At 38.3% G+C, this 21,195-nt stretch overlaps 1 protein-coding gene across 4 annotated transcripts in view; it reads right to left on the reverse strand.

Moving 5' to 3' along the window:
- Positions 1-21,195, reverse strand: part of SCFD2 (sec1 family domain containing 2) — a 556,166-nt gene that overhangs the window by 229,422 nt on the left and 305,549 nt on the right. For 3 of the 4 annotated variants that reach the window (XM_031664454.1, XM_031664453.1, XM_031664455.1), the window contains exon 6: positions 8,180-8,212. The exons of the other annotated variant lie outside the window; for it this stretch is intronic. In XM_031664454.1, the coding sequence (XP_031520314.1) occupies positions 8,180-8,212 (33 nt within the window). The remainder of the gene's footprint in view (positions 1-8,179; positions 8,213-21,195) is intronic. 4 annotated transcript variants of the gene reach the window in all.

Genomic DNA, 21,195 nt, shown 5'->3' on the forward strand with positions numbered 1-21,195 from the left:
GATGTTTTCAAATGAATCATGCAAATCCACAGCTGAGAGATTAAGTGTAAAAAAGACAGATATCCACCTCTGGCACAACTTCAAATGCGTCGATGGAGACAGAAAAATGTCAAACACAAAGATTACATGAAGCACTGCAGCTCGCATGGACAGGGAAGAAACTACCAATACTTTCTGTATGGTAAAATATTTAACACACTCCAGCTTTCATGCACTTTAAAGAGGACTGTCCTGTAGAAACTCAGGACCAGTGGCTTTATGGATCTGCAACGGGGACTCCTATGCTGTTAACAAACCTAGTCAAAGAGCTGTACTTCCAAATGCTGATGTACTGCTAAGGAGATTGGGGCTTCTCTCTGGTCTTGTTCCTCTTTTTGACTCTTTGACTCTCTTTGATTCAAAGAGCAACTCAGAGTTTTCAGAATGATATTCTCATTTGATAATAGTTGATCTTTTAAATTCTAGATAGTGAAGGGTTCCAGTAGATTCTAGTTAACAGTACATGTGTGAAGTTTAAAATGTATCTACTGATATAGAGGAAATTACTCATGGAAGAAATATCTTTGAGGCATAACACACAGTCTGGCTGTACTGAGATAGTTGTTTCAAATGGAAAATAATGCAGTAGGTAGTGCTTTTAATCAGAACTTTAAAAACCACTGGGTGAAGTTAAAAGATATAATGGTAGAGAAAAACCTCATTTGCAACAACAATGGAAAAAAGAGATAATACTTGGAAATAAACTCCAAATGTTTCAAACTATAGGAGCAAAACTTTAATAAAACACTCTTGCAAAACACAAATGTAGACTTGAACAAATGGAAAGACATTCCTGGTTCTTGATTAGGATGTCTCAACATCATCAAAAGATGTTTGTACTCACTAAGTCAATCTATAAATTTTGTGACATCCCAATAAAAAAAGCCAATAAGCTTTTTCTCCCCTGGGAAATAAACAAATGAACTTTACTACACATGAAACAATAGCCAAACCAGAATATCAAGAAAAACAATGAAAAGAAAGAGTTGTAAGGAGATGACAGCCACATCAGATATTAAAACATACCACAAAATCTGCATAAGTAAAATGGTGTTGTCCTGGAACATGAATACACATGTAAATCAATGAAACAGAACAGCAAGTCCAGCAAAAGACCTGACCATAGGTGGAAATCATTCTAGTATATGATACAGAGGCAACTCAAAATGCTGGGGCAGCAAAGAACATTTTAATAAATGCTGTTGGGACAATTGGAAAGCCATTTCCAAAAGATAAATTTTGATCCATTCCTCATGTCATCCATAAGCACTAACTTCAAATAGATCAGATTTTTAATAAGTAAAAGTATACAATTAATTTTTGATGGATAAATTCCTCTATAATTCCTCTATAATCTGGGTGTAGAAAAGGCCTTCTATGACTAAAAATCTAGATGCAATTTTTAAATATTGACATATTTGACTAAAAAAAATTGAACGGCAAAAACACCATAAGCAAAATGATAGGACAAATAAATTAGAAGAAAATATTTGCAAATAATATAAAGAACTAATATTCATAATTCATAAAGAACTTTTAAAAGTTGATGAAAGGAGACCAAAAGTACTCTAGAAAATGGGCAAAAGACACGAATAGAAAATGCAAAAGATACAAAATTACATTAAAATATGATAATATGTTCAATTTTACTTAAAAGGAAAATTCATATTAAAATTATATTGAAAACAATTTCTCATCCATCAGTTTGACAAAAAAACAAAAGCTGTTGGTGAGGCTGAAGGAAAACAGGCCAATTTTTATACATGATTTTCAGGAAGGCAAAAGGGTGTAGATCTTATGTAGGGGAATTTCACAATGTCTAACAAAAATATAGGAACCAGCTTGAAGGAGCTCTTACTTGACAAATGTAAAATGATAGGGTACCCAAATTAATTGATTACAATTCATTGAATTAAGAATCCATGAGTCTATACTGATAATAAATAAATACATACATACATAGGCAGACAGCTGGGGAGAAGGAAAGTCTCTTCCTTCTAGTAAAATGTCAACTGATGAGTGCAGGGAGTAATAGAATTGAAAATCACCCTTTACAACCATCACTGTAAGATTGTTTGAGGCAAGAATCAATGGGGAAAGGTTTGATGAGGAGCAGGATGTTTGTATGGTCTCAAAGAAAATGACCATACATTGCTTATTTCTTGCAAGGAAGAACATAATAACTATATTGTAAGTCAATGTCTTGACTGGGTGATCAAAATTAACATAACTGAAGGGAGATGATTAGCAAAGCACTCTGGATATAATACCCCAAGAAGGCTACAACCTCACTTATGTAGTATTATGGGTGAGTAAGGGTTGGGAGTATGAACTGAATCTAAACAAATAAATGGATGGAGAATTATGGGAGCCAAGTTTTTCACTGTTGGTGTGGAAGTGTGCAGATAAACAAGGACATAAGGCTATAATCCATCTATTCATGCAGAATGCTCCACCTGGTAATGGATTAGAGTTGGAGACATTAGTATAAACAAATGTTTAGCTTAATATGGATATAGAATGTTTCATAAAAATATTTATAGATATCTATATTTTCGTGGTTTATATATATATAATATATAAATATATATGTTTTCTTGCTCTGTCAACTAAGAGGATGTAGAAGGACAATGACATTCCAGTAGCAATGAGCATATCTAGTACCACATCTTGATTTTCAATATCCTCCAGTGAAAGGAAGCAGGGTTCCCTGAAGAAATAGCTGATTCTAGGACTAAAGTAGGAAATATACAAGATGAGTCTGGGTCTTGTAGTTCCACAAAGTAAGGAAGTAAAAAAACCAAAACCAAACAAACAAAAAAGGCACAGCGTAGGGGATGGGAGAAAAGAAAAAAAAAAAAAAAATCCCATAAGGGTTGACAACACAGATGCCACTGAAAGAGCTCACAATGGCCAAAGCTAGAACAATATGAGCAAAAAAAAAAAAAAAAAGACATATTGGATTATAAGCCAAAATACAAAATAAATATGTGTCAGTCCATACTGATATAAATAAATAATTGATTAAGTAAATAAAGGGAGAAGAGAAAAATATCTTGTGCAGAAGAATTCCTAATAATTCTGCTGAGGTTTTATATATGTTAGGTATGTATGTTACCTTCAAGGAGGTGAAGCATAACTCCTTATTTATTAAGTGTGGGCTACTTCCCGAAGAGTTCAGTATGGAAGCGGGCATAGCGGGGAAGAGTAATTGTACAGTACAGAAACCTGAAAAATGCTTCTTTAGCCAGGTGATAAAGGTCAACATCATGTCAATGGTATATACTCTTGATACGATCTAATGAAAATGACACTTTACCTCTGCAGTCTTCCTCCCCAAAATTTATACCACCAATCTAATAATGAGAAAAACATCAGACTCATCCCAGCTAAGAGCATACAAAATGTTAAATAGTGTTCCTCAATACTGTCACGGTCACCAAAAATAAGGAAAGTCTAAGAAACTGCCATAGCCAAGAGAAGCCATGATGAGTGAATGTAATATGGCATCCTGGATGGAATCCTGGAACAGAATAAGGATATTAGGTAGAAACTAAGGAAATCTTTAAAAAGTCCACACTTTAGTTAATAATACTTTATTGTTACTTGTAAATGTACCATACTAACGTAAGATGTAAATAATAAGAAAAACTGGATACAGGGTATATGGAAACTCTGTATTAGCTTTGAATTATTCTGTACTTTTAAAACCACTCTAAAACAAAAAAGTTTATTTAAACCAAAAACAAAATCCATGTCAGCTGAACAGCATGTGCTAATCATTGCTGCAGAATATCATCACAAACCACAGATGACCTGACATTTCCTCACAGTTCAATTCTCCACGGCTCATGGGGTCATATAGCACAGCCTAATTAAGAGATTTTGTAGTAAAAAAAGAATTAGAGAGTAGCTGGCAAGATAGCTGAATAGGAACAGCTCCCATCTGCAGGTCCCAGTGAGATCAATGCAAAAGGAAGGTGATTTTTGCATTTCCAACTGAGGTACCCGGCTCATGTCACTGGGACTGGTCAGACAGTGGGTGCAGCTCACAAAGGGTGATCTGAAGCAGAGTGGGGTGTCGCTTCACCCCAGCAGTGCAAGAGGTCAGGTAACTCCCTCTCCTAGCCAAAGGAAGCCGTGAGGGACTGTGCCATGAGGCATGGTGCACTCCGGTCCAGATACTATGCTTTTCCCACATTCTTCACAACCTGCAGACCAGGAGATTCCCTCTGGTGCCTATGCCACCAGTGCCCTGGGTTTGAAGCACAAAACTGGGTGGCTGTTTGGGCAGACACTGAGTTAGCTGCATACCCCAGTGGCACCTGGAATGCCAGCAAGACAGAGTCGTTCACTCCCCTGGAAAGTGAGCTGAAGCCAGTGAGCCAAGTGGTCTAGCTCAGTGGATCCCACGCCCATGGAGCCCAGCAAGCTAAGATCCACTGACTTGAAATTCTTGCTGCCAGCATAGCAGTCTGAAGTCAACCTGGGATGCTCGAGTTTGGTGGGGGGAGGGGCGTCCACCATTTCTAAGGCTTGAAGAGGTGGTTTTCCCCTAACAGTGTAAACAAAGCCGCTGGGAAGTTCAAACAAGTGGCGCCCACCACAGCTCCGCAAAGCCACTGTAATCAGATTGCATCTCTAGATTTCCTCCTCTCTGGGCATGGCATGTCTGAAAGAAAGGCAGCAGCCCCAGTCAGGGGCTTATAGACAGTGCACCTAGGGGAAGCAGCGGCTGTGGACGCAGCTTCAGCAGACTTAAATGTCCCTGCCGGCAGGCTCTGAAGAGAGCAGCAGATGTCCCAGCCAGCGCTCGTGCTCTGCTAAGGGACAAACTGCCTCCTTAATTGGGTCCCGGACCCCCCACCTCCCGCCTCCTGACTGGGAGATACCTCTCAGCAGAGGTCGACAGACACCTCATACAGGAGAGCTCTGGCTGGCATCTGGCTGGTGCCCCTCTGGGACGAAGCTTCTAGAGGAAGGAACAGGCAGCAATATTTGCTGTTCTGCAGCCTGCACTGGTGACGCCTAGTCAAACAGGGTCTGGAGTCGACCTCTAGCAAACACCAGCAGACCTGCAGCAGAGGGGCCTGACTGTTAGAAGGAAAACAAACAAACAGAAAGGAATAGCATCAACATCAACAAAATGGATGTCCACACAAAAACCCCATCTGAAGGTCACCAACATCAAAGACCAAAGGTAGATAAATCCATGAAGATGAGGAAAAAACAGCACAAACAGGCTGAAAATTCCAAAAACTAGGACACCTCTTCACCTCTAAAGGGTCAGAACTGCTTGCCAGCAAGGGAACAAAAATGGACGGAGAATGAGTTTGATGAATTGACAGAAGCTGGCTTCAGAAGGTGAGTAATAAGAAACTCCTCTGAGCTAAAGGAGCATGTTCTAACCCAATGCAAGGAACCTAAGAATCTTGAAAAAAGGCTATGGGAATTGCTAACTAGAATAACTAGTTTAGAATGAACATAAATGACCTGATAGAGCTGAAAAACACAGCACGAGAACTTCGTGAAGCATACACAAGTATCAATAGCCAAATTGATCAAGTGGAAGAAAGGATATCAGAGATTGAAGATCAAATTAATGAAATAAACAGTGAAGACAAGATTAGAGAGAAGAGAATGAAAAGAAATAAACAAAGCCTCCAAGGAATACAGGACTATGTGCAAAGACCAAACCTACATTTGATTGGTGTACCTGAAAGTGATGGAGAGAATGGAACCAAGTTGGAAAACATTCTTCAGAATATTATCCAGGAGATCTTCCCCAACCTAGCAAGACAGGCCAACATTCAAATTCAGAAAATACAGAGAACACCACAAAGATACCCCTCGAGAAGAGCAACCCGAAGACATATAATCATCAGATTCACCAAGGTTGAAATGAAGGAAAAAATGTTAAGGGCAGCCAGAGAGAAAGATTGGGTTACCCACAGAGGGAAGCCCATCAGACTAACAGTGGATATCTTGACAAAAACCCTACAAGCCAGAGGAGAGTGGGGGCCAATATTGAACATTCTTTTTTTTTTTTTTTTTTTTTTTTTTGAGACGGAGTCTCGCTCTGTCGCCCAGGCTGGAGTGCAGTGGCCGAATCTCAGCTCACTGCAAGCTCCGCCTCCCAGGTTTATGCCATTCTCCTGCCTCAGCCTCCCGAGTAGCTGGGACTACAGGCACCCGCCACCTCGCCCGGCTAGTTTTTTGTATTTTTTAGTAGAGACGGGGTTTCACCGTGCTAGCCAGGATGGTCTCGATCTCCTGACCTCGTGATCCGCCCGTCTCGGCCTCCCAAAGTGCTGGGATTACAGGCTTGAGCCACCGCGCCCGGCCTTCAACATTCTTAAAGAAAAGAATTTTCAACCCAGAGTTTCATATTCAGCCAAACTAAGCTTTATAAGCAAAGGAGAAATAAAATCCTTTACAGACAAGCAAATGCTGAGAGATTTTGTCACCACCAGGCCTGCCTTACAAGAGCTCCTGAAGTAAGCACTAAACATGGAAAGGAAAAACCGGTACCATCCACTGCAAAAACATACCAAATTGTAAATACCATTGACACTATGAAGAAATTGCATCAAGTAATGGGCAAAATAACCAGCTAGCATCATAATGACAGGATTAAATTCCCACATAACAATATTAACCTTAAAACATAAATGGGCTAAATGCCCCAATTAAAAGACACAGACTGGCAAATTGGATAAAGAGTCAAGACCCATCAGTGTGCTGTATTCAGGAGATCCATCACATGTGCAAAGATACTCATAGGCTCAAAATAAAGAGATGGAGGAATATTTACTAAGCAAATGGAAAGCAAAAAAAAAAGCAAGGTTTGCAATCCTAGCCCTTGATTAAACAGACTTTAAACCAACAAAGATCAAAAAAGAAAAGAAAGGCATTACATAATGGTAAAGGGATCAATGAAATAAGAAGAGTTAACTATCCTAAATATATATGCACCCAATACAGAAGCACCCAGATTCATAAAACAAGTTCTTAGAGACTTACAAAGAGACTTAGATGCCCACACAATAATAGTGGGAGACTTTAATACCCCACTGTCAATATTACATAGATGAATGAGACAGAAAATTAACTAGAATATTCAGGTCTTGAACTCAGTTCTGGACCAAGTGGACCTAATAGATATCTACAGAACTCTCCATCCCAAATCAACAGAATACACATTCTTCACAGCACTGCGTCACACTTATTCTAAAATTGACCACATAATTGGAAGTAAAATATTCCTCAGCAAATGCAAAAGAATGGAAATCATAACAAACAGTCTTTCAGACCACAGTGCAATCAAACTAGAACTCAGGATTAAGGAACTCACTTAAAACCACACAACTATATGGAAGCTGAACAACCTGCTCCTGAATGACTACTGGGTAAATTATGAAATTAAGGCAGAAATAAATAAGTTATTTGAAACCAATGAGAACAAAGACACAATGTACCAGAATCAATGGGACACAACTAAAGCAGTGTTTAGAGTGAAATTTACAACACTATATGACCACAGGAGAAAGTGGGAAAGATCTAAAATCGACATCCTAACATCACCATTAAAAGAACTAAAGAAGCAAGAGCAAACAAATTCAAAAGCTAAAAGAAGACAAGAAATAACTAAGATTAGAGCAGAAGTGAAGGAGATATAGTACATGAAAAACCCTTCAAAAAAATCAATGAATCCAGGAGATGGTTTTTTAAAAAGATTAACAAAATAGGTGACTAGCCAGACAAATAAAGAAGAGAGAAGAATCAAATAGACACAATAAAAATGATAAAGGGAATATCACCACTGATCCCACAGAAATACAAACTACCATCAGAGAATACTATAAACACCTCTATGCAAATAAACTAGAAAATCTAGAAGAAATGGATAAATTCCTGGACACATACACCCTCCCAAGACTAAATCAGGAAGAAGGTGAATCCCTGAATAGACCAATAACAAGTTCTGAAATTGAGGCAGTAATTAATAGCCTACCAAACAAAAAAAGCCCAGGACAAGAAGGATTCACAGCCGAATTCTATCAGATACAAAGAGGAGCTGGTACCAGTCCTTCTGAAATTATTCCAAACAACAGAAAAGAGGGACTCCCCTCTAACTCACCTGATGAGGTCAGCATCATCCTGATACCAAAACCTGGCAGAGACATAAGAAAAAAAGAAAATTTCAGGCCAATATCCCTGATGTACATTGATGAGAAAATCCTCAATAAAACACTGACAAAGCGAATCCAGCAGCATATTGAAAAGCTATATGATCAAGCCATGATCAAGTTGGCTTCATACCTGGGATGCAAGGTTGGTTCAATATATGCAAAGCAATAAATGTAATCCATCACATAAACAGAACCAATGACAAAAACCACAATTCAACACCCCTTCATGCTAAAAACTCTCCACAAACTAGGTAACAATGGAACGTATCTCAAAATAATAAGAGCTATTTATGACAAACCCACAGCCAATATCATACTGAATGGCCAAAACTTTGAAAACTGGCACAAGACAGGGATGCCTTCTCTCACCACTCCTATTCAACATAGTGTTGGAAGTTCTGGCCAGGGCAATCAGGCAAGAGAAATAGATAAATAGGAAGAGAGGAAGTCAAATTGTCTCTGCTTGCAGATGACATGATTGTATATTTAGAAAACCCCATTGTCTCAGCCCAAAATCTCCTTAAGCTGATAAGGAACTTCAGCAAAGTCTCAGGATATAAAATCAATGTGCAAAAATCACAAGTATTCCTATACAACATAATAAGACAAACAGAGAACCAAATCATGAGTGAACTCCCATTCACAACTGCTACAAAGAGAATAAAATACCTAGGAATCCAACTCACAAAGGATGTGAAGGACCTCTTCAAGGAGAACTACAAACCACTGCTCAAGGAAGTAAGAGAGGACACAAACAAATGGGAAAACATTCCATGCTTATGAATAGGAAGAATCAATATCGTGAAAATGGCCATACTGTCCAAAGTAATTTATAGCTTCAATGCTATACCCATCAAGCTATCATTGACTTTCTTCACAGATTTAGAAAAAAATACTTTAAATCTCACATGGAACCATAAAAGAGCCTGTACAGCCAAGACAATCCTAAGCAGAGAAAAACAAATTTGGAGGCATCACGCTACCTGACTTCAAACTATACTACAAGGCTACAGTAACCAAAACAGCAAGGTACAAGTACCAAAACAGATATATAGACCAATGGAACAGAACAGAACAGAGGCCTCAGAAATAATGCCACACATTTACAACCATCTGATCTTTAACAAATCTGACAAAAACAAGCATTGGGGAAAGAATTCCATATTTAATAAATGGTGTTGGGAAAACTGGCTAGCCATGTGTAGAAAACTGAAACTGGATTCCTTCCTTACACCTTATACAAAAATTAACTCAAGATGGATTAAAAAATTAAATGTAAGACCTAACACCATAAAAACCCTAGAGGAAAACCTAGGCAATAGTATTCAGGACATAGGCACGGGCAAAGACTTCATGACTAAAACACAAAAAGCAATGGCAACAAAAGCCAAAATTGACAAATGGGATCTAATTAAACTAAAGAGCTTCTGCAAAGCAAAAGAAACTGTCAACAGAGTGAACAAGCAACGTACAGAATGGGAGAGAATTTTTGCAATCTGTCCATCTGACAAAGGGCTAATATCCAGAATCTACAAGGAACTTAAACAAATTTACAAGAAAAAAACAACCCCATCAAAAAGTGGGCAGAGGATATGAATGAACACTTCTCAAAAGAAGACATTTATGCAGCCAACAAACACATGAAAAAAAAACTCATCACCACTGGTCGTTAGAGAAATACAAATCAAAACCACAATGAGATACCATCTCATGCCAGTTAGAATGGCTATCATTAAAAAGTCAGGAAACAACAGATGCTGGTGAGGATGTGGAGAAATAGGAAAGCTTTTACACTGTTGGTGGGAATGTAAATTAGTTCATCCATTGTGGAAGACAGTGTGGCAATTCCTCATGGATCTAGAACCAGAAATACCATTTGGTCTAGCAATCCCATTACTGGGTATATACCCAAAGGATTAGAAATCATTCTATGATAAAGACACATGCACATGTACGTTTACTGCAGCACTATTCACAATAGCAAAGACTTGGAACCAACCCAAATGCTCATCAATGATAGACTGGATAAAGAAAATGTGGCACATATACACCATGGAATACTATGCAGCCATAAAAAAGGATGAGTTCATGTCTTTTGCAGGGTCATGGATGAAGCTGGAAACCATCATTCTCAGAAAACTAACGCAGGAACAGAAAAACACCGCATGTTCTCACTCATAAGTGGGAGCTGAACAATGAGAACACATGGACACAGGGAGGGGCACATCATACACTTGGGCCTATTGGGGGGTAGGGGACTAGGGGAGGGATAGCATTAGGAGAAATACATAATGTAGATGACGGGTTGATGGGTGCAGCAAACCACCATGGCACATGTATACCTATGTAACAAACCTGCACATTCTGCACATGTATCCCAGAACTTAAAGTATAATAATAATAAAAAAGAAGAATTAGAATGAAATGCTAGTAATAAGACATACTGTTATAGAACTTTCTGGTACATATAATTTCACTTATTTCAATGTCATAACTTTGTTTTGAATTATTCTGCTTTATATTTATCTTCAAGTCGGTCATCTTTCAAGCAAAACGTTGTGAAGCTTTGGTAAAAATTAGAACAAACCAGAGCCTAAATATTACTTGATTAGGAAAGCTACTCTGGATCACATATTCCTGGAAACTAAGACAGTCTCTGAACATATACTTGAGGACTGAAAGGGTAATTAATTGTGTAAGGTGAATTTTTGCATTTCTTCTTCCCAAAGCCCACAGCAACATTGCTAATTTTACCATTTAACATTTTTCATATTTGAATATACTGAGTTTCTGATTGTATTATCTGAAAATTTTATTACTAACTATATCTCAAGAGCACTTGTGATTTATAGTTTATGCTGAAATATCAATGCTATACAAAGCTTAAGATAAAACATCATTCATTCTTCTATTAGTGAGTGTATTAGGGAGTAACTGCATGCTTGGCACCATGATAAATAAATGCATTTGGAAACAGTGAAAGAAGTATGAAGAATGAGTTATTCATCCTCAAGGAGGACAGACTGCAAAGAGGAGCAGGAATTAGTCAAAGATAAATGTGCTTAAAACAACAACAACAAATGAAGATCATTTAGGACTGATAGACAAGTGGTGAGAAGTTTCATGGACCTATGGATACAGAGCTAGCCCTGGAATTTTTATGTCAATAGATGGAATGGAAGAGAGTTTTACAGGACTTTGTAGTCCACATATTGAATCACTCTGCTACATTGCTTGAAATAAATGTCACTCAAATGAAGCTTGACCAAATGAATGCCTGAAGGAAATCAAAGGGAAAAGAGAATGAAAGGTGGAGTTTTTTGAGGAAGGAATCAGGATAAACTAAGACACCTTAACTAAATCTAAACATCTGATATTACAAAATACTCTAGCCTTAATGCATAAATTAATGCTTTAATTTAAATGAAAGCATTTACATACAATTTTGAACTTTGACTTTAACACCTCACCAATATAAACTCAACTGGAATTTATTGTGTAGCTGGTATGGCTCTAAGGTCAGCAGAGAACAGTAAGTCATGACGTCTGCCATCAAAGGGTCTATCTGCAAGATGCATTTGCACCAAGTAGAAGCCCTAAAATTTTGCCTCCTTTCTCCATTATAGGACATAAAATAATGCTTCTCAAAACATTTGACTGAAGTAGTGTGACATGGTAGTTAAGAGCACAGGTTTTAGAACCAGGCTCAGGTTTGAATCACTGGTTTGCCACTCAATAGCTGAGCTCTATTATTTCTCCAAGCCCTACTTTCCTCACTGAGAAAATGGGGATAATAATAATACATTCCTCAAAGGATCTTGGAGGATTATCCCACCAATCTCGAAACCCTGTTTCTCCAATCTACCCACTTCTCTCAACTGTTGCTGCCTAAATCAAGCCTCCATCTTCTCCAGCCTACATTAAGACAATGGCTTCCTCACTGGCTTTTCCTTATGCATTCCCCACTCCTATTCCCACCCCATCTGTTCTCCACACTAGCCATAGGATCCCAGATAAAATATAAATCTTATCATGATTCCCTCTTAAAATCTCTTACTGGCTTCTCATAGCTCTTAGGATGAATACTAGATCCTTAAATTGGCATACAAGGCCTTGAGTTACTCTGTTTACTCTTGCACGTTAGTTACATTTTGTGATTCCATCTACTCTCCACCCCAATCCCTTTCCCTTTTGCATCAGAATTCAACTCAGATATTGCCTCCTAAGGAACTCCTTCCTGACCTCAAAACCAGACTGGCAGATCTTAGTGCCACTCCTCAAACATTTCTAGTTTTCTTCTTTCAGGCACACGATAGGACTGCACTTTTCCTAGCCCCTGTAAGTTAGGAGAGACCATAACCCTTACTTTGGCCAGTGAAATATGAGCAGAAGCTACTGTGTTACTTCTTTTCCTGTCCTGAAAATGGCCATGTGCTTGTTAGTGGCGGCTCTGGCTGTGTCCTGGAGTAAGGGGGACAAAAATACAGATGGAGAACAGAACTCTCAGCCAACTTCTCACAGACATGTAGCATAAGCAAGAAATACGTTTTCATTGTTTTAAGCCACTGAAACGTCAAGGTTGTTATTTCAAAATAATTTGTCTTATCCTGACTGGTAGACTTAAGTTAGAAACCCCACTAGAATGTTCTCCCGACTAACAGTCTCCTCTATGACAGTTTTCACAACTGCAATCACATAGGTATATGTGAATCATTTGTTTCATGACCTCCTCCTACTAGAATGTAACCTCCACCAGGGCAGGTTTGTCTTGTTCACTTCTGGAACCTCAGAACCCAGCACAGTACCTGACATAATTCTCAATTAAAATTGGACAAATGAACACATTTATTATTGAATAATGTGTATAAAGTGGCTGGAATAAAACAAAGATATAGGAAGTGGTCAATAACAATGAGGCATTATTTCTTCTCACTGTTTTAGTATCATTATTACATAATCATAGTTAATTAAAGACAGCTTAGTGTAATGGTTAGGAGCCAAACTCTGAAACCAGATTCCCTGAGGATTTGAATCCTGGTTCCACCACTTACTAGCTGTGTGACCTTGGTCAAATTACTTAAACTTTCATTCCTTTAATTTCTTCATTTGTAAAGTATGGGACAATAATTGTACATATCTCATGGGACTGTCATGAGGATTAAATGAGTTAACTTGCACCTAAAACTATGCTTGGCACATAGTAAGGACTATGTTACTTTTGTTAAATACACACAAATATGCACACATACCACACATAGTATTAACATAAAAGGGGCGTTAGCAGCTTCTGTTGAACTATATATCTCCAAAACAGATGCACAGGGAAGTTCCTGGTAAGGTGAAGTTACCATACTCCATCTTTTCTCCCCCACTGAATGCAAGTAGAAAACCTGGGTGGAAAAATCTCCTTAAGCTGATAAGCAACTTCAGCAAAGTCTCAGGATACAAAATTAATGTGCAAAAATCACAAGCATTCTTATACACCAGTAACAGACAAACAGAGAGCCAAATCAGGAATGAACTTCCATTCACAATTGCTTCAAAGAGAATAAAATACCTAGGAATTCAACTTACAAGGGATGAAAAGGACCTCTTCAAGGAGAACTACAAACCACTGCTCAGTGAAATAAAAAGAAGGGGACACAAACAAATGGAAGAACAATACCATACTCCTTGGATAGGAAGAATTAATATCATGAAAATGGCCATACTGCCCAAGGTAATTTATAGATTCAATGCCATCCCCATGAAACACCAGTAGAGTTTCTTCACAGAATTGGAAAAAACTGCTTTAAAAGTTCATATGGAACAAAAAGAGCCCCGCATCTCAAGACAATCCCTAAGTCAAAAGAACAAAGCTGGAGGCATCCATGGCTACCTGACCAAACTATACTACAAGGCTACAGTAACCAAAACAGCATGGTACTGGTACCAAAACAGAGAGATAGACCAATGGAACAGAACAGAGTCCTCAGAAATAATACCACATCTACAGCCATCAGTCTTTGACAAACCTGAGAGAAACAAGAAATGGGGAAAGGATTCCCTATTGAATAAATAGTGCTGGGAAAATTGGCTAGCCATAAGTAGAAAGCTGAAACTGGATCCTTTCCTTACTCCCTTATACAAAATTAAGGAATTCAAGATGGATTAGAGACTTAAATGTGGAGCCTAATACCATAAAATCCTAGAGAAAACCTAGGTAGTACCATTCAGGACATGGGGATGGGCAAAGACTTCATGTCTAAAAAACACAAAGCAATGGCAGCAAAGCCAAAATTGACAAATGGGATCTAAGGAATTAAACTAAAAGGCTTCTGCACAGCAAAGAAACTACCATCAGAGTGAACAGGCAGCCTGGGAATGGGAGACAATTTTTTGCAATCCTCATCTGACAAAGGGCTAATATCCAGAACCTACAAAGAACTCAAACAAATTTACAAAGAAAAACAAACAACCCTATCAAAAGTGGGCAAAGGATATAGACAGACATTTCTCAAAGAAGACATTCATACAGCCAGCAGACACATGGAAAAAAATGCTCATCATCACTGTGTACCATCAGAGAAATGCAAATCAAAGAGCACAATGAATACCATCTCACACCAGTTAGAATGGCGATCATGAAAAAGTCAGGAAACAACAGGTGCTGGAGAGGATGTGGAGAAATAGGAACACTTTACACTGTTGGTGGGATTGTAAACTAGTTCAACCATTGTGTGGAAAACAGTATGGCTGATTCCTCAGGATCTAGAACTAGATGTACCATATATTATGCATCCCATTACTGGGTATATACCAAAAGGATTATAAATTATGCTGCTATAAAGACACATGCACCACATTATGTTTGTGCAGCACTATTCTAATAACAAGGCTTGGAATCAACCCAAATGTCCATCAGTGACAGATTGGATTAAGAAATGTGGCACATATATACACCATGGAATACTATGCAGCCATAAAGGATGAGTTTGTGTCCTTTGTAGGGACATGGATGCAGCTGGAAACCATCATTCTTAGCAAACTATCCACCAAGAACAGAAATGACACCATGTTCTCCTCATAGGTGGGAACTGAACAATGAGATCACTTGGACTCAGGAAGGGGAACATCACGGGACTATCATGAGGCGGGGAGGATTGCATTAGGAGTTATACCTGATGTAAATGACGAGTTGATGGGTGCAGCACACCAACATGGCACAAGTATACATATGTAACAAACCTGCATGTTATGCACATGTACCCTACAACTTAAAGTATAATAATAATAAATAAATTAAAAAAAAAAAAAAAAAGAAAAGAAAACCTGGGCGGAGCACATGACCCCAGAATGCCAAAAAAACCGTACTTTGAAGTCTCAGTAAACTGGTGGTGAGTATATCATTCTTCTTGTTTTCCTCCCAGCTTGTACTCAATCCAGCCCAAAAGCCAGAAATTTGATTTGAATAATTGTGGATTTCTCATCAGAACCTCTTGGAGGCCAGAAGGAAGTAGAACATTTTTTAAAGGCTGAAAGTAAAGAAATACATTCAGTGAAAACAGTTTTCAGGATTGAAGGTGATGTAGCTATTTTCAGTTGAAAGAAAATTAAGAGAATTGCTACAGAAGGGAAATCATATCAGAAGTAAAAGTGGAACATCAGAAATAAAGGAAGAAAAACAGAAATAGTTTTGAAAATTAAAATGGAAAATTATCACATTATCTAATAGAGTTTTTAATGTATGTAAATGTAGTATATGAAAGAATTACAATATAAAGAGATTTAGAGATATCTGAGTAATGTTTCCATGTTCCACTTGAAGTAGCAAAATATTGATTGTAAATAGATAGACCATGTGTATGTGTATTCTAATCCCTAGAGCAACCTCTAACAACACTATACAAACAGAAATAGGCAAACGCGATATTTTTAAAATGGAGTATTAAAAAATGTTTAAATAACCCCAAAGAACACAGGAAAGGGAAAACAGAAGAATGAAAATTAGAAGGAATAATCAGAAAACAAATTATAAAATGGTAGACCTAAATCCAAACAGTTCAATAGTTATAAAAATATAAGTGGTCTATACACACAGAAGGCAGAGATTATACACTGAATTTTTTTAAATGAAAGCAAATCATATACATAGACAAGTTGAAGCACAAGAAGGAGAAAACAGTACAGTTAGGAGACTTAGAAACATTAATTCAAGAAAAAACTGAAAGAACATGATAAGATTAACCCAAAGAAGAAAAGACTGGGTCAGGGTATCTTTAAGTTTTAAAAAATATACAGTGAGAACCTGTTCTTTACTCAGTGCCAGGTCCATCCTAGAAGCTTCCACACACATGGAAGTGGTACAACAGTTGCTTTCATCTTGAATCCTAAAAGGCAGAATTAATGAATGTCAGTCAGAGGTAGACAGATCAATTGCTGTAAGAATCCAAAGAGAGAGAGATGACAGACCTATCATCTCATTGGAGGTATCTTCCCTAAAGCTGAATAAAGGCTGAAATTTGGGTGGCACTGTGGAAGAAACCTGAGAAAAGGAAAGGCAGTCACATTATTATTTTAATCTTTTACTTTATTACTGACAATTGGATATGGGCTGACATGGTATTTCTACTTTAGGCTTCAAATTTATAATCTTTTCCTGACAGATCTATTTATAGTATGGCAATAAAGGAGACTATAAAACTCTTTTCAATAGATTTAGACACTGACCTTCTAAAAGGTCTAACAATGTGATGCCTGCTGCAGAATAAAAATAAAATGCTGCAGAAATTTTTCCTTTCTTATCATAAAGAAGACATACGCTGTTTTAATTTGCCTAGCACTCATCCTCCATTTTTCTTATATCACTATTTCTTTTGGGTCCCTACATCTCTTTTACTCTGTCCATGAGCATTGGATGGCTGATTTCCCCTCTGATTCAAGGATAAAGATGTGACCTTGACCTGGCCAATCAGAACACAAGATTGGTTCAGAGATGGGAACATCACTAACTGTAGCTATTCAGAGTTATTACAGGACACAATTTTGAGCAACCGGAAGAGAAATTCCTTTTGTTTTCATTTGAATATGAACATGGAGGATGTATGTTAGTCAGGATAGAAAGGATTATGTTATAATAAAATGTTAAAACCTCAGTGACTTAGTAAAACAAAAATTCTCCCTCACACTAAATGTCCATAATAGATAAGCAGGGAAGTTCTGCTCGTTGAAGTCATCCATGCATCTAAGCTGATGAAGGCCCACCCCATCTTTATACATGCTTCAATGTTTGCCATAGTAGGAAGAGGGGGACATGATAAATAATATACTGGCTGTTAAAAGCTTTTTGCCCAGAAGTGCCACATGCCTCTTATGTTCACACTTTATTGGTAAAAGTAAATCACATTGCCAAACCCAATTTCAGGGGACAGAGAAGCACAATCCTACCATGTACCCAAAAGGAAGAAAGCTGGAAATATCTGGTGAACAGCTAACAATTACACAAGACATAACAGGATATACTACATAGAAGAACACTTGCAGAGGTAAAGGAAGATGGAGTCCTGATAACACTGTTTCAGCTTCTGAATCCAATTATACCTGAAGCTGGATGGCCTTGGAGAGATGGGTTTGTGAATCAATAAATATGATTAATTCAGTTGGATTTTCTTTCATATCTGACAATTAAAAGAACCCTGAGTCATATACTTCTCAACAAATAACAGAGCTAGCACAGTGATTTGGGGTTTTGAGGGAGGTGGTAGAAGGCTGATGGACGTTAACATATCCTTTGGATGCCAACAGGTCTTTAAGCAACCACAGAGCCTCTAGGTACCATTACTTTGTCACGGATATCCTGGAATTCTGAATGCAATGAAAGTTGAAGAAGCTGATGAAGAAAGAAAACCAAAGATGCACGATTTCTAACTAGACCTAGACAAAACTTCTGCATCTTATCTAACAGATCCTGAGAAATAGACTCAGGAGAGGAGTGTTTCTCATTTTCTACAGGAGGAGAGTAGCACTCTGTGTACTGGAACTGAAACCATGGAACTTTGAGGGAATCCCAGACCACATTGACTCCCATTAAGGCTGATTCCTATCAAGCTGCTGTGCCCCACCCCAGGAGAGCTGAACACAGGAGTAACACAAGAGGGGTCATGTTTTAACCTACCACTTCCTGTGATCTGTCTCACCTGGCCCAGAGCAGCTTGGAGTAAGAGAATTTTCACTCTTGCAAGACTTAGCCAAGAATATCTTTTAGATAGAGAAGAGGTACATTCTTGTTCCCATATACAGCAGCTTGGGGTTGGCAAACCTGGGCTCAAATCCTAACTCTGCTACCTCTCTACTGAGTGTTCTTGAGAAAGTTTCTTAACCTCTGTATAGGTTCCTCATCTGTACAGGTGATCAACACTATCTACCTCAAAGGTAAGAGGTGAGAGGTGATTTTAAAAAACAAAAAACACATACAGTGTTCCATAAAAGCCAAGCACCTAATATGTCTTCGTCTCGCCACCTCCTTCCCATCCCACCACCCACTCACTGTCTTTCTTCCTTATGTGGAGATGTAGAAGGGAAGGCTGCTGGTTTGTGGGCCGGCCAGGAGTTTTGTGCACACTAGAGAAGGAACTCATCATGCTGCAAAGTACAGTAAAGTTCAAGAGTAAGTCCCCAACCTTGGTTTGTATTTTGGAAAAACCTTTTAAACATGTCTTGATATACCAAAACACCACATGCAATTTTATATAAATAGAGTCACAGCAAAGGGCTTCTTTAAAAAGCAAGAAAACAGTAATCAGTTAGATTAATTTTCCCATCCAATCAGATTGATGGAGATTGTTAATAAATAAAACATAAAGATAAGGTGGTCTTTTCAAGGAAAAATCTTATTTTTTTTTTTTAAATTTATTTATTATTATTATACTGTAAGTTGTAGGGTACATGTGCATAACGTGCAGGTTTGTTACATATGTATACTTGTGCCTTGTTGGTGTGCTGCACCCATCCAACTCGTGTTTACATCGGGTATAGCTCCCAATGCAATCCCCTCCCCCTCCCCTCCCATGAGGGCTGGGGTGTGATGTTCCTTCCGAGTCAGAGTGATCTCATTGTTCGGAACCCACACACCTATGAGGTGAGAACTTGTCTTGGGGTGTTTGGTTTTCTGTTCTTGTGTTGATAGTTTGCTAAGATGATGGATTCCAGCTGCATCCATGTCTAAAGGACACAAACTCATCCTTTTATGGCTGCATGGTATTCCATGGTGTTATATGTATACATTTTCTTAATCCAATCATCATGATGATTTGGGTTGATTCCAAGTCTTTGCTTATTGTGAATAGTGCTGCAATAAACATCACGTGTGCATGTGTCTTTTATAGCAGCATAATTTATAATCAACTTTGGGTATATAGAAAAATCTTATTTTTTTAAAGAAAAACTCCAGAAAGAGCACTGGACTTCCATTTCAGTTAAGCTGCACTCAATCACCCAAAACAACCCCACATTGATTGAGCATTAGTATTGTATGCCAGGTCCTGTGCATGTGAGATGGACACAAACATGAGTAAGAAGTAATGTTGCCATTAAACCACAGGCTCTTTGAGGGTAGGGGATTTTTTCTTATTTGCCATTGTTTTCCCAGAACCCATTCCTGCCTGGCACATAGTAGGTGCTCAGTAAATAAGGGACAACTGATGAAATGACCAGCTCAAGTAGTTCATGGTCTCCTGGTAGTTAAAAGTAAGTGAAATAAGTCATATTGATGACTGCATTTCTCCATCTTGAGTAGTTATTGATTAAATAAAGAGGTTGTGGTGGTCAATAAAATTTGAAATGAGACACAATCACAAAGAGAGATAAATCAAATACTTCTATCACAAAAAAAAAAAAGTATTTTGAAAATCCTTTGAAAACATGACACCTCATAATTGCAATAAGTGGAATTTTCTTCCAGGTTCAGTTTACAGCAAGGTACAATAACAGTAAAGCAGTAATAAAGGTAGCATATTAGTGGCTGAGTGCTTACTATGGGTGGGCTGAGCAATGGTCCTACCCACCACCCAAAGGGCAGGACACAAATGACTCCTGATTTACAAAGGACAAAACTGAGAAGTAAGAAACTTGCCAAGGTCACAGGCATAATTAGCAGGAATACATTCAATTCTGTCTCTAGAAGACGTCCTTCCCCGCTTCTGCCTTTTAACTGCCACACTATATCTATTCCCTCTTATAATCTACAAGTCATCTACGTAAAAAAATAAAATAAAATAAAAGGCTTTTGTTTCAGTGGTATCCATATCACATGGGGGAAAAAAAGCCACTTTGGGAAACAACTCTGATAGAATTCACTGTTACTTGGTAGAGACTTGAAATGCATTTTTAAGTAATTGGAAATAAGAGGCCCAACATAAACATTTATAATCTTGCTACTAAAATCAAGTTTTTGGCTGGGCACAGTGGCTCATGCCTGTAATCCCAGCACTTTGGGAAGCCAAGGTGGGTAAACCACCTGAAGTCAGGAGTTCGAGACCAGCCCGGCCAACATAGTGAAACCCTGTCTCTACTAAAAATACAAAAATTAGCCAGGCATGATGGTGCATGCCTGTAATCCCAGCTACTCAGGAGGCTGAGGCAGGAGAATCACTTGAACCCGGGAGACAGAGGTTGCAGTGAGCCAAGATTGCACCATTGCACTCCAGCTTGGGCAACGGAGCAAGACTCCATCTCAAAAAAAAAAAAAAAAAATAGCTAGGTGTGATGGTGGGTGCCTATGGTCCCAGCTACTTGGGAGGCTGAAGCACAAGAATCGTTTGAACCTAGGAGGCAGAAGCTGCAGTGAGCTGAGATTGCACCACTGCACTCCAGCCTGGGCAACAAAACAAGACTGTTTCAAAAAATAAAATAAAATAAAATAAACTTTCTGCCCAAAGTAAGTAAGGGAGTGGATTAGAGGAAGAGATGGTAATAAAGCCAGCTTGAA

This window comes from Papio anubis, chromosome 3, assembly GCF_008728515.1.
Source record: "Papio anubis isolate 15944 chromosome 3, Panubis1.0, whole genome shotgun sequence".
In the NCBI taxonomy this organism is placed as follows: Eukaryota; Metazoa; Chordata; class Mammalia; order Primates; family Cercopithecidae; genus Papio; species Papio anubis.